This window comes from Gossypium arboreum, chromosome 13 (genome assembly GCF_025698485.1).
Source record: "Gossypium arboreum isolate Shixiya-1 chromosome 13, ASM2569848v2, whole genome shotgun sequence".
Taxonomy (NCBI): domain Eukaryota; kingdom Viridiplantae; phylum Streptophyta; class Magnoliopsida; order Malvales; family Malvaceae; genus Gossypium; species Gossypium arboreum.
Genome location: NC_069082.1, coordinates 665,030 through 678,323, shown reverse-complemented (window position 1 = coordinate 678,323; position 13,294 = coordinate 665,030). Strand labels below are relative to the sequence as shown.

General features: G+C 29.0%; 1 protein-coding gene across 1 annotated transcript; it reads left to right on the top strand.

Annotated features, from left to right (window-relative positions):
• The first annotated feature begins 11,050 nt into the window (after nt 1–11,050).
• On the top strand, nt 11,051–11,787 carry LOC108463570 (uncharacterized). Its single transcript, XM_017763494.2, has one exon. It carries the CDS (start codon nt 11,113–11,115, stop codon nt 11,506–11,508), a length of 396 nt encoding a protein of 131 aa, XP_017618983.1. The 5' UTR covers nt 11,051–11,112; the 3' UTR covers nt 11,509–11,787.
• The last annotated feature ends 1,507 nt before the right edge of the window (nt 11,788–13,294 follow it).

Genomic DNA, 13,294 nt, shown 5'->3' with positions numbered 1-13,294 from the left:
AAAGCAGATTCCAAAAGAAGTTAATGTAGCTACACATACGTTGGTTAGAATTATGAAAGCTTTCCCTTATGATCCGATAATATTCTAGGAACCCCTAGAAACGATCGTGGAGCATTTACGGTTAGATGATCGGTTTTGCATGATGATACTGGAATAATATTGTAATTATTTCTGATTTTTATCTATTAAAAATAATTTAAAGATGAATCTTATAACATATGAATGGTAGTGGTTAGTATATTAAAAAAATAGTAAATTAAAAACTTTAAAAAAGTAAGGGATTAAAAAGAGAGATCTCAACCCTAAAATAATACCAAATCTTATAAACATTAATTAGACTACTTTTAATAAAATTTAGTGCCATGTGGATTCTCTGAGGGTCACTAAGACCTTTCTGCTTTGATATTTATTTTTATTCTTCTAAACTTTTGCTTTGTTAATTGGATATATTCATTTAGTTATTTAATATTTAATAAGAAAAATACCATTTCATATATTTTATATGATTAATATTTTAACGATTTAACTGTTATATATATTTTATATTTCATTCATATAGATCATGCATGTCAAATTTGGCGTAAACAAAATTTTTTAATTGTTTACTTTATGTAAGAAATTTTAACCGTTCAATAAATATTAATATATATAGTATTTTAGATTGACATGATAAAAATATCGAATCGATTTGAAAATTTTAATGGATGATAAGTACGATTATATTGATAAATTCAACGGTTGGACTATTAAAATATTAATTATACAAAAAGATTTGAAGGTTTGTGAATTTAAAAATTGCAAAAAAAATTCAATTATAATTTCTTTTAAAAGAATAAGCACGAGCAAAGTTAGAAAACAATTTTGGAGGGCGAATTAAGTTATAAATTTTAATAAGAGTTAAAAGCAATTTCATTATTGTATTAGCTAATACCTTTATAACTTTTAAATAATTAAATCAAAATCTTAACATTTTTTGGAAGTCAAAATGTAATTTTTATCATTACTAACTTATAATTTTATATATTTAAAAGGTAAAAAAATGCAATTTTCCAATATTAAGGGGGCCAAGGCACTTGTCTACCCCCTTCCCGCTACCCTTGGGTATAAGAAGTAAGAATTATCCCGATATTGAAACTAAAACTGATGTCAACTAAAGATTTGAAAATAATTTTTTATATGACCAAAATATCTTTTATGTTTATTTTACAATTCATGAAAATTAATTCTTTCGAAGTTCATAATTACACTCCTCTTAACAATATCATCTTCCGATATACTTATTAATAAATTCAAAATTTTTACCATTCCATTAATTAAAAGAAAGATTAGAAGTAACTTTTTCATGGCCATTATAAGATTTATAGTAGTAATTCATTGCAATCTTTGAAAAAGTTGGTGGTAATTGAAGGATAAGATCAAAGGAAACACACACACATACATCTATACATGCATATTATAATATGATAACCAAGAAAGTTATCAAAAGGCATGGGCCATAGGATCACCTACTCACCATTACCATATGTTTATTTGTCTCTTCCCAATTCACCATCTTTTTTTTTTCTTCAATCACTTTTTGCTTTTCTTAATCTTTTTAATTTCATCCCCTTAAGCTTAAAAGATGGCTTTTGCCTCCCACAGGATTTCTAATCCAAATGCTTTGCACCTTTCGGTTACCTGGTTTAAAGCTCAAACACATGCAATAGTTGTTAAATATAATATTTGTAAATAATCTTAAAAAGTTATCATAAATATAATCTTTATAATTAATTAATAAAATATAAGTTGAGCCCTTGCTAGAACAATTGACCACCACAAGAAACGGGTGATGCATAGCCCTTGTCCAGACACGATTTTAAGAGGATCTGTGGAATTCATAGAAGATATATCGGGAAGAGTTCTTGACAACATTTAACCAATGTCATCCAAATTGGCTCCTTAAATTTGAACCTCGACACTGTTACGCCTTAGAACTCTATAACAACGCAAAATTTGAAGCCAAGACACTCAAATTTGTGACAAAAAAACTTGTTTGAAGAACTTTTTGTGTTGTTTTTTCAAATCATTATGAGCAAAATTTTATTTTATTTTTGGAACAATGATGGATCGCTTTTATAGTTGATTAATTATTTTCTCTTCAATTGTTTCAATTTTTGTTAATTATTTAATTATTGTGCTTGTTTAACATGCTTACTTGATCACCAAGTTGTGTTAATTTAATAATCTTGATTTATCTTGGAAGGGAAAATTAAGGTTTAGATCTAGATTGAATAGATTAAGATTAATTTTAGTATCGTCGACGAACAAGTTAATTTGCAGCTAAGATAGAAATAAACCCGATGCCCTAATTAACTTGATAGGTTTGTTTGTAGTGACTTCCCCAACTTGCCTAGCATAGGAATATAGTCAGAGAGGACGAGGGATTAATTTAGATACCAGAAGGGTCTAGTTAATACCATTGAATCCTACGTTAGTAATCACATAGGTTGAACAATTGAACGAGAGATAATTGATTAACCAAAATAGATGAAGTAAGAGTTCCAAGATTTTAAAATTGATCGAGAAATTTAGAGATTTTCATTGTTTTAGTTTAACAAAATCTTTATACTATGTTAGTTAATTTTAGTAGTAATTAGATTCAAATTTCTTGATCTAGATTAGATAAAATTGAATAATTAATATTTAGCATCTTAAAATTCGGTCCATGTGCGGATGATATCCTCTTATAGCTTTATTACAATTGATACAACATTTGCACTTGTACTACAAATATTCATATATTAATTATGTCAAATTAAAATATAAAAATTAAATCTCAAATATAAACATAAAAAAGTAATCAAACTGAAGTTTTACTATTATTTTATAATAATAAAAAAATTAGAATCCAACACGTGTACGAAGACGAAGACGAAGACGACGAGCACCACCTTCCTTTTATATATAGATATATAAATAATGGGTACGATGGTACGTTTTTATTTATGAAAGTATATAAATGGGGTACGTCGAAGACATGCAAAGAGGAAAGCTTTAAAATTAACCAGTAAGTAGGAAGTATTGTGAGCTTTAATGCAGCGAATTAGAGGCATTAATAGTGAGGCTTGACTCATTATAATTATTAATAATTTAACGAAATTTGATTTTCTTTTCGAGTAAATTATTAAAATACTTACTTTTGTTTATCTCGGGTTATATTTTAGTCACTTACGTTATCATTTTGTTATGAAATGATCACTCTGTCGTTAAGATCTATTATTTTCCAAACGATAGATTGACATGACAGCTAAAATGGATTTTAAATGCCAATATGGATGTCCAACTGAGATGAGAAAAATTAAAAAAAATTTATAAAAATAGAATACAAAATTTTACCTTAAAACTCAATTTTTTCCGGTTTAAAAAGAAGCAACAATTGGTTTTTTTTTTTTTGTTACCATTAAAGAATAGAAGAACGAAAGAGAAGAAGAAAAAATGGACACACCAGCCTTTATACATGTTTTTTATTGTGGTTGCCCACAATACACAAATAAACAAAGATGAAGTATGTCATTTTTGTCTGTCACGGTGCATACAGAAAAACATGGAAAGATGGAACACCTTTTTGCAAAAAGAAAACCCATAATATCTTAACCCAATTACTTAATGTAATCCATACCTGGACCCTCCATTAAATCAATTTTTTGTTCTTCCATTTTGAATAAAAATCCAATTGGTTGATAGAACATTCAATTTGATTTCTACTGTTTCGATTCAACAATTTGTTGACTATGAAAATGGATGGTTTTCTCTGTTAAAATGAAAATGAAAGCTAAAAGAAAAAGGAGACCAAGAGTTCTTTTTTTTTTTCTAGTTCAAGTATTAGTATGTCGCACTGCCATTTTGGAGGTAACTGATCTTAACGGCAAAGTGATCATTTTACAACAAAACGATAACGTTAATCACTAAAACGTAACATTTCAAACATAAATGATTAAAATGTAACTTGAAATAAACAAAAATGACTATTTTGATATTTTAGTTCTTTTGGAAAATAATTTAAGGAAATTTAATTTAAGTCGGTGTATTTCTCACCGTTTTGGTAGGTGAAGAATAGACTTCCTCGTTGACCCACCAATTCAAATAAATAACAACAAATGACCAACGTCATTATCCATCATCTAAATCAATTTTCTCTATTAAAAAATTGTGTTATCATTAAAATATAATGAAATTTTCGAAATTAACTAACATTATATATATATATATATTACTTTTTGTTTACTTCTAGCTTTATTTTATTTTTCAAATGATTTTTGTTTTCATAATAGTTTTTAAGCCCATTATATATATTTTAGGCTCATATGATGTATTGGACTTATCTATTATATTGGGCCTATAGTATATTATTTATAATTTTGGCTAATTCCTTGATTTTGAATTGAATTAATCGATAATCGAAATTTTAAAAAATTTTAATCGATCTTGTCCGAATTAGATTCAATGGATGATCGATTAACTGAACTAATTTGGTTCGCTTAGCTAATTTGGTTAAAATTCAAAAATGCACACCCTTACTTCATACCGTTGATCTACATGGGTTCAAGAGCGCTCAAGCATATATTATCTTCTAGTTTAAGAGTTTGAAGATTATGAGTAGTAGGAATTATATAAAAAAAAATTCCTTTGTATTTAGAACACTTGATAAACTAGTGTATAATATGATTAAATATAGGACAATTAAAATGGTAACTAAAAGAAAAAGCACATCAAATAAATTTCAATAAGTCGTACTCTTTGTCTATCACGCTTTTTCATGTGTTGAAACTATTGGGTTGTGTTTGTCTTGTTAATGCTGTTAAAAATATATTTTTCAACGCATGTAACAAAACAATCATTCATTTATTAATCTCCGTTCCAATTCCTCAAACGATCTTTCACAATTTTCATTGCAGAAAATACCTTTTACACACTTGTAACAACTCGAAAAATCAATAGAAACTTAATTAGGCCATATACCAAAAGATAAACAATGTTCTTTTTTGTATCAACCATATTCTTAGCAAGGTCTTGAATCTCTTTTAGATTTGAGAACTACCCATTTGATTGTATGTGAATAATGTATGTCCCCAATTGATCATCAAGTGCAATAACTTCAATTTGAATGTTAAATTTAACCCTAAACCGATACATTTTGTATCCTAAATCCTAACTTATTTCCATAAAACTTAAATTAAAATATTTGATAAATGCTCATCAATTTTTCCCTCTAACCTATTTCGGCTACAATCACTTGTTGGGTCGAGGATTTCAACCCAACTCGAATTTCAACCAAAGATAATTTTGAATCTCCTTATTTAGATGGCTTTCGTGACCATGATCTTTTAAATGTGTTGAAGCATTGTTCAACTATAAAGAAATATTCTAGACTGTCCGTAAATATGGTTCATCATAAACCTTCCTACTTAAGGTTTGTCTAAAGGATGTCTCCGTACTTGGTTGATGCTACAACGCTTGAGAAAGTCTATTCTCATGAAAGACATTTGAGTTAGGAGAGTTATTGTCGACTTTGGTTGAAGTTATAGTTCAATCAAAACCCTTGACTCGACAAAGGATTGAACTTGAATATGGTGGAGAAGATAGTTTTTCTCAGCATTTATCGAATGTTCTAATTTAGGGTTTAGGATCACGGCATTAGGTTAAGGATTAAGATAAAATAAGAGTAAAGTACAAAAATAATCATTAAAATATTGTATGCATCCTATTTTGTTAATTAAACTTTTAGTTTTTTTATTATTATTATGATAAAATGCCATTGATTCTCCTACCCTTCGGCTAAACACACAAATTTAAACAACTTTATACTTAACTAGTAGCAATACTGACAAATCATTAATACCCCATTCTCAAACACCTAAAAAGAAATTTTGTAGAACCCATTTTAAGCACAAGAAGCTGAAAAAAGAACCACAAATAAACCATATGAGTAGAAGTACAGGAATAAAATTTGATGTGAACCCAGATTAACAAAACAAGGTTCACAGTTTCTCAAAAATACAATATGATGTTTCTAAAATTTCATGTAAAGATCAAGCAATGAGACAAGTACTGAATTTGATAGTGTTTTAATGAAAAATAATAATTCAAAATCAATACAGAAAAAAAAGATGGGAAAAGAATTTTTAGTTTACATTAAACGTCTGGAAAATGTATATTAATAAACTATAAGTTATGATGTGGTGGTTGCTTACCTCATCTCTTAACCATGAGGTTGGGATTCAATCCCTACCCATGAGAATAGAGCACATTTCATAACTAACCAGATACCTCTTTGGAGAGCACCTATGACAAGGGGATTAGTCATTACTATCGGCGGTGGACACCTTGATTTCGACCAAAAAAATAAAGAAAAGGTATTGATAAGATTGATTGTTTTGGATTTTACTCAAGCTTCTCATTAATTCTTGTATGTTGTGGCTAAGTGCTTTTTTAGATGGTTGACTATGATGTAGCCAACGACCCCAAAGATTTTTTTAACGGGTAATAATTTCTTATCATTATTACACTGGATTTTGATTTTTTTTTCTAGAATTATTTCCTTAGATTTTTTATTTATAAAATTAAAACTACGTTAGGATCATTGGTGGTGTTTTCATGGTGTGTTAACAAAGTTTTGAGACCTTGGTCGCTTCATGCAATTTTTTCAAAAATTGAAATTGCTATGCTTAAGGCCGGATTTGTCGTTTTCTCTTTGGCGGATAAGAATAGTAATGATATGACTTTCTCCTTAGCGATGGCAGGTGTTAATCGGGCAGAAGTGTTTAAAGCTTGGTGGTGATCTCTCAGGGCTTTTGTTAGTTAGTGGGATTGTGTCCTTAACTTGCTTGCTGTATTTTTCAATTTTGGTTGCTCCTCTGTTTTATCTTTGACAACAGAGTAGTTTGAATGAAGAAAAAAAAAAAAAAAAGGCCGCGTTAATGTCAAAGGCTTATTTCCAATTTCTTGCCCATCTATCTTATTACACAGTTCTAGCCGTGGCAGTGACTGGATATTTAATATGGTTGGTGGTAAGCTTATCCAATGTCCTATTTTTTTTCTTCATTTTGTTTGTCCTGTGTTTGCATTTTCTATTTGTAGTTAACTTTAAATTAATCAACAAATTCTTGATTTAATCAAAGATAATAAAATCAGTCGATTATGTATTAGTTCGATTGGTATGGGTATTATTGCCAATACAAGAGGACATGAGTTCGAGTGCGTTAAAGCGTATCATCCTCCTATCTATAGGTTGGGGAGGGTTATGGATTGTGATTTTGATGTTGAGTTGCCAAGAGTCCATATTTATCTTATATGTTATTATTATATTGTATTACTTCGATGTACACAGTGGTGAGAGTACTTTATCTTTAAAGTGCAAAGGTAATGGAAACGATCATGGTGTGTGCGATTGAGTAAGTTCACTTTATAATTGTTAAAGAGAGTACATATTTCTTACTGAGCTAGGCTCTGTAGATGTAGGAAAACCGAATTGCATAATCATCTTTTTATGTTAAGTGTGTTTTTTGTTTCTCATTTAGTGCCTGGAGAAGTGCCCACCAACTTAGGCACTAATTTCGTTGTGTTGTTTCTGCTCTCAGCAATGCCCTTTTTTGCTAACATAATGTATTATAGAAAAATTTTGTATATTTTATATTTAATTTTTTAAAGATAATTATGTTTAAATTTTACTTGACTTTAAAAAATATTAAAGATAAATAAGTAGCAAAAAATAAATTGAAGAAAAGTGGTGTGAGGTGAGGACGGATGCATCCAACAGTAATAGAATGTGATAGTGGTTTTCAAAATTATACATTCGTAATTAAGCGAGGCAAGTGATGGAATAGAACATGCCAACTATGAAGAGATGATGAATTTAACAACATCCAGCCCATCTCGCTTCATTATCATCTCTAGATTTAATTAGTGATGATGTATGTGAAGGCTTTTAAATTACTTAAAAGGTTCTCAATTTAAACCAAAAGATCACTTACCTAAATGTATGAAGGAGTTTTTCAAATTATTCATGAAGTAAATATTCTTTTAAATATTTAAATAAATAAAAATTTCGTCTGAATTTATATAGAATGGTGGTTAAAATTATTGTCAGACACTTATTTTGTACGGATTCAAACTGTTTTATCCCTATCTCTTACCCCTAATATTGTATCAATAAATAAATAAATAAATAAAAACTTTAATGAAGTTGGACCTAAAAACGACATTGTTTTGATTAACAAGCTTTAGATTATGATTCAGTAGAGGTACTCATGGATTGAATCGATTATATTTAGTTCGGTTTTTCAAGCTCAATAATGTGTTTCTCAAATTTTGCTAAAGTCACTTATATGTATAAACTCAGTAAAGTGTTTAGACCCTTCCTATTATTTTTATTAGTATTTAGTAATTTTATCTTTTTTGTCAAATTTCTAATATATTACATTATAAATTTCTAATATATTTAGGCTTTGAATATTGGAGCCTGAAGCTAACTCATATTTTAAACAAAGAATAATATTTCTTTGTCCAAATACAATTTCAATTCTAGTATTTTTATCTAAATCATTTCAAGTATTAAGTCAATCTTTGGACTTGGACGAATAATCCGACTTCAAAGCCTGTGGTTGATGAGTCTTACTGAAATCTATTCATGGGTCCGGTTATTTACTCAAGCCCAAAAGCCCACCTGAAATATGGGAAGGCTTAAGTAAAAATACAAGGCTTGAAAAATGGACTTGGGTAAAAAAGTTAAGCTTGTTTAAAATATGATTCAAGCTTGAGCTTCAACAGTCAATACTCGAGCCTGACTAAGTCATTTTATACTTTTGTAATATACTTTTATTTTATTTTATATATTATGTCATTTATATCACAACAAATTATATATAATAATATAATACTACGTGAACATTATAAAATATGTTAAATTGTCTAAATTTAAAATTTTAACAAAAAAAATCATCTAAAACATTAAATATTAAATTAAAAATAATATGTATGAGCATAAAACAAGCTTAAATTAATTATTTATAAATATGGGTCGGACCGAAAATAAACTTAGACTTGAATTTTTTTTAAAATCGGATCTCGGAACTCGGACCAACCTGGTCATCACACCTCTAGTTATAGTTGTCGGTGGAAATTCAAATTTAAGTAGTGGCAAAATACTAGGAAGTGTTCCGGATAGCGTGGACGACAAGTCAGTGGGGAACGCGTAGCATTGACAGTCCAAGGTTGGACCAAACCTGGCGTGTTTCTCATTAGTCAACCCCTGACGTCTTCCCTTACGGTCTTCCCATCTCTTCTTCTTCTTCTTACTTTCCCCACTCTAATTTTTTTCACGCGCCTGCACCTCCCCCAATTAATTTCCAGTAAACAAGGGGTCTATTACCTTGAACTTGCTTTTTTTGACTCCATAATAAATGTCAACCAAGTCGTGCCTTATAAAAATATTAATACCATTTTTTTAATTAGGGATTCTAATGAAGTCTTAATTTAAATTTAATCTAAAAATATTTTATTGTTAAAAGTCAAATTAGAATAAGTTCATATTTGTTGAAGGGTGTATTTTCAATTAAAACGGGTCTTTATATGTTAGAATGAGGTATACATGGTATATCATGTGTAACTATTTGGTTATTCTGTCAGTCACACTAGTTTTTAAAAGAAGAAATGGATAGAACTTTTAATAGAAACGACCAGTTTGTTCTTTAATATAATGTACAGGGGCTGATTTGCTCCTTTTTTGAGTAAAAGAGATAAAATGCAATCTAACTTTTAATAAAAGAACCTCCATGATACTTTTATCATCTTCAATATGTCAAATATTGTTTACACTCAAGGTTTTAATTTGATTATATACTATGTAAAAACCTTTTAGATGGCTATGGTTTTGTTTGTTATTCAAAACATTTTACAGTGTTTTTACTAATTTGTGAACTCATTCGAGCTCTCTGTATAATTCAGAGATAAAACTCTGACATAAAATAATACTTGACTTGTGTGATGTATCTTCGAAACTAGTAAAAATTTATCTTCCGTAGCTTTTGATATTTAGATTACTCTATACCACCAAATGTCCTCAAACTATCATATAGATTTTAAAACAACCATTATGCTTCAAACTGTTTTAATCGAGTTCTCAATGTATTAATATTTGCATCAATTAGGTCCTTCTGTTAGCCTAATCATCAATTTAAGGTTTAAATACCAATTCAAATTTGACGTAGAGTATATCTAAAAAATGAGTATACTTACGTAAGCAACTTAGATATAACAAGTTAAAAAAATGCAATATTAATAAATTTAATAAAGTTATTTTTTAACATATCATATCCAAATTATTTATATAGTAGGCATAAACATATTTATAATTTGATTCACATGTTTCGATATAAACTCTATGTTAGATTTAAGCCGACAATTAACACCCAAGCTAATAGCTAAGTTGACAGAAAAAATTGATTGTGACAAGATATTAATACTTTGTAAAGTAAAAGTACCATGGAGGCCTATGTTAAGAACCATATTGTATTTTTCCCCTCCACTAAAAAATGAGCAAATTAGTCCTTGTATGTTAGACTAAAAAGCAAATTGATCCTTTATATTAAAAATTTCATTAATTTGCACCGCTAAAAAATGACGTTACGATGGAATAATTGAATAGTAACATGTAACGTGCCACTTGTAATTTACGTTGACGTACATATATAAAATTTTAATAGTAGGAATGTAAGGAAATTATAACAGAATGACTAGTTTGCTCTTTTATCTAACGTATAGGGATTAATTTGTCTATTTTTTAAGTAAGGTAAAATGCAATTCAACTCTTAATACAAGGGCTTCCATGTCAATTAACCAAAGGAAAAAAATCAGCAAATTAGGTGACTTGCTTACCAAGAAAATGAAAGAAATGTCAAGCGCGTGAACTTGTCATAGTTTTCTCGAAACCCAAACAGACTTTGTCAACTCTGAAGACAGCGAATTTCCATTTCATGTGCTATATAAACCCTCAAAACCCCTTCAAATTAATCGTAAAAAAGAAGCCCTTTAAACCCAAAAAAACTTTCAAATTAATCCTCCAACAATTGTCCATTAATGGCTACCTTCTATAAATCCAAATACCTCGCGGCCGTGCTCCTCTTATTCTTCATCTTCACCATCTCTACATCGCCATCTTCCGCCAGGCTCTTGAGCGACTCGCCGCCGTCCACCACGGAGACAACCTTGGACCTTGCTTTAGCCGATCTCGTCGAAGTCGAAGACCACAAAACCGACGTCGTTCTCGACGTATCGAAACAAGACCCTGAGCCTCAACCTCAGCCATGTGATATTCATATGGTTCCCATGAAGAAACCCCACGTCGGAATCCTTAAGTCTCCGACTCAAAGACTCGCAGGAAAATATGGTCCGATGATCTTCAGCATGCTTCCCAAGGGAGTACCGATACCACCTTCGGCACCTAGCAAAGGAATCAACGACATCAACAACTAGCTGCCACTTATACGAATTTGTTCTTCATTTTTTGGTATAGATTTAAAAAAATATATATTTTTCCCAATTTTTAGATCAGTTAGTTTTTATGGTTATATAATGTACATACAATTATTACAGAATCATAGGCTGTCTGGTTTTTTAATTTTATGATTTTTAGCAATAAATATATATATATATATTCACATTATTTTTGCAGAAAACAATTACCAAAGGTTGTATTTGTTATTATTTAAGGTAATATATAGAATTTTTACACCTTATGTATAAATTTTGAAATATTCATACATTTTATTGTTTTATTGTTTTCTTTTGGGGGTTTATTGTAATTTGGTTTTTGGTTATATTTTACTATTAGTCCCTATATTATGTATAAGTTGTGATTATATCACTATAATTTGGTATTTTGTCCCTTTATTTTTGAATTTTAAAATTTTAGTCTTAATTAACTAAACTGTAGCGTTAAATTCATTAAGTTTAGTTATGTTTTTTTCAGAAATCTTACGTGGCAAACATATTATCATATGTATCATATCATGTTAGCTTGTTATTTTCAAATAATATTTATAAAAATTCCATTAATGGAGTCAATACTAAAATTTTGAAATTAGAAGTATAGGATTAAAATGATCTAATTAGAGAATATAGACTAAATTTATAACTTTGCATATAGTATAGGACTAATAGCAAAATATAACCAATATAGATTTAACTAATACCGTTTAGATCAAGATTTCAAAATATAGGAAGTACATAGACTAAAGTTGACCAATTCTAAAAGCAAAGGAACTAAAATTTATTTTAATACAACTAAGGGTGAATGTAAAGGGCTAAGTAGTGCTCTAGGCGCCCCAAAACAAAGAAAAATTACATTTCAACCCCTTTAAAAACCATTAAATTATAAATTTATATATAATAAAATTGCACTTTAGTCACCAAAATGAAAAAAATTCTATTTAATCCATTTCAAAATAAATTTATATGTGCCCTTGTATATATTTGCTTCCTTTTCATGTTCGCAGGTTATCAGCAAGTTTTTGTAAATATATAAATTAGGAAAATTTTATTATACCCTTAAAAATTTTAAACCTTTTAAATAAGACCCTTCAAATTTTTGAAAATTCTCTTTAAATCCCTAATTTTAAAATAACTTAATTAAATCCCTCAAAACTTAATGTTAAAACACTAAAGTGTGATATTGTGAATTTAGGCTTAGTTTGATTTCAATAAATAAAGACTATTGTCATTTTCATTTTCTTGAAAAACTGGTTTTCAAATAAAAAATATTTTCAAAAAACAAATAAAATTATTAATATAATTTGAATATTATTTTTAACAATCTCATGATAGATTCTGATCATATCTGCTTTGCTCTTTTTGATACAATGTCTAGAACTATCCATAGCCCATTCTCAACCCATAAATAGGAGGATAATGCGTTTCAACGCACTCAAACCCACGTCTTCCTGCATTAGAACTAATACCCATACCAATTGAACTAAAACTCAATCAACTAATATAATTCGAATATTGAAGTTGCATTAAAATAAAGTCAATTTTATTTGAATGGCCAAAGTCTTTTTATGACCATACCACCAAAAAGGTCTCAAAATATTGATGCAATTTGTCTAAACCTATTTTTCTTGGTAAAAAAAAGGTCATTGCGGTCCCAATAAGATCTTCCCACGAATCTATCTACCTTTCTTTATTGGGATAATATAGTTTTTGGCCCTTAAACTTAATAATTAATATTTATTTGATACTTGTATTTTTTTTTACTTTGGTC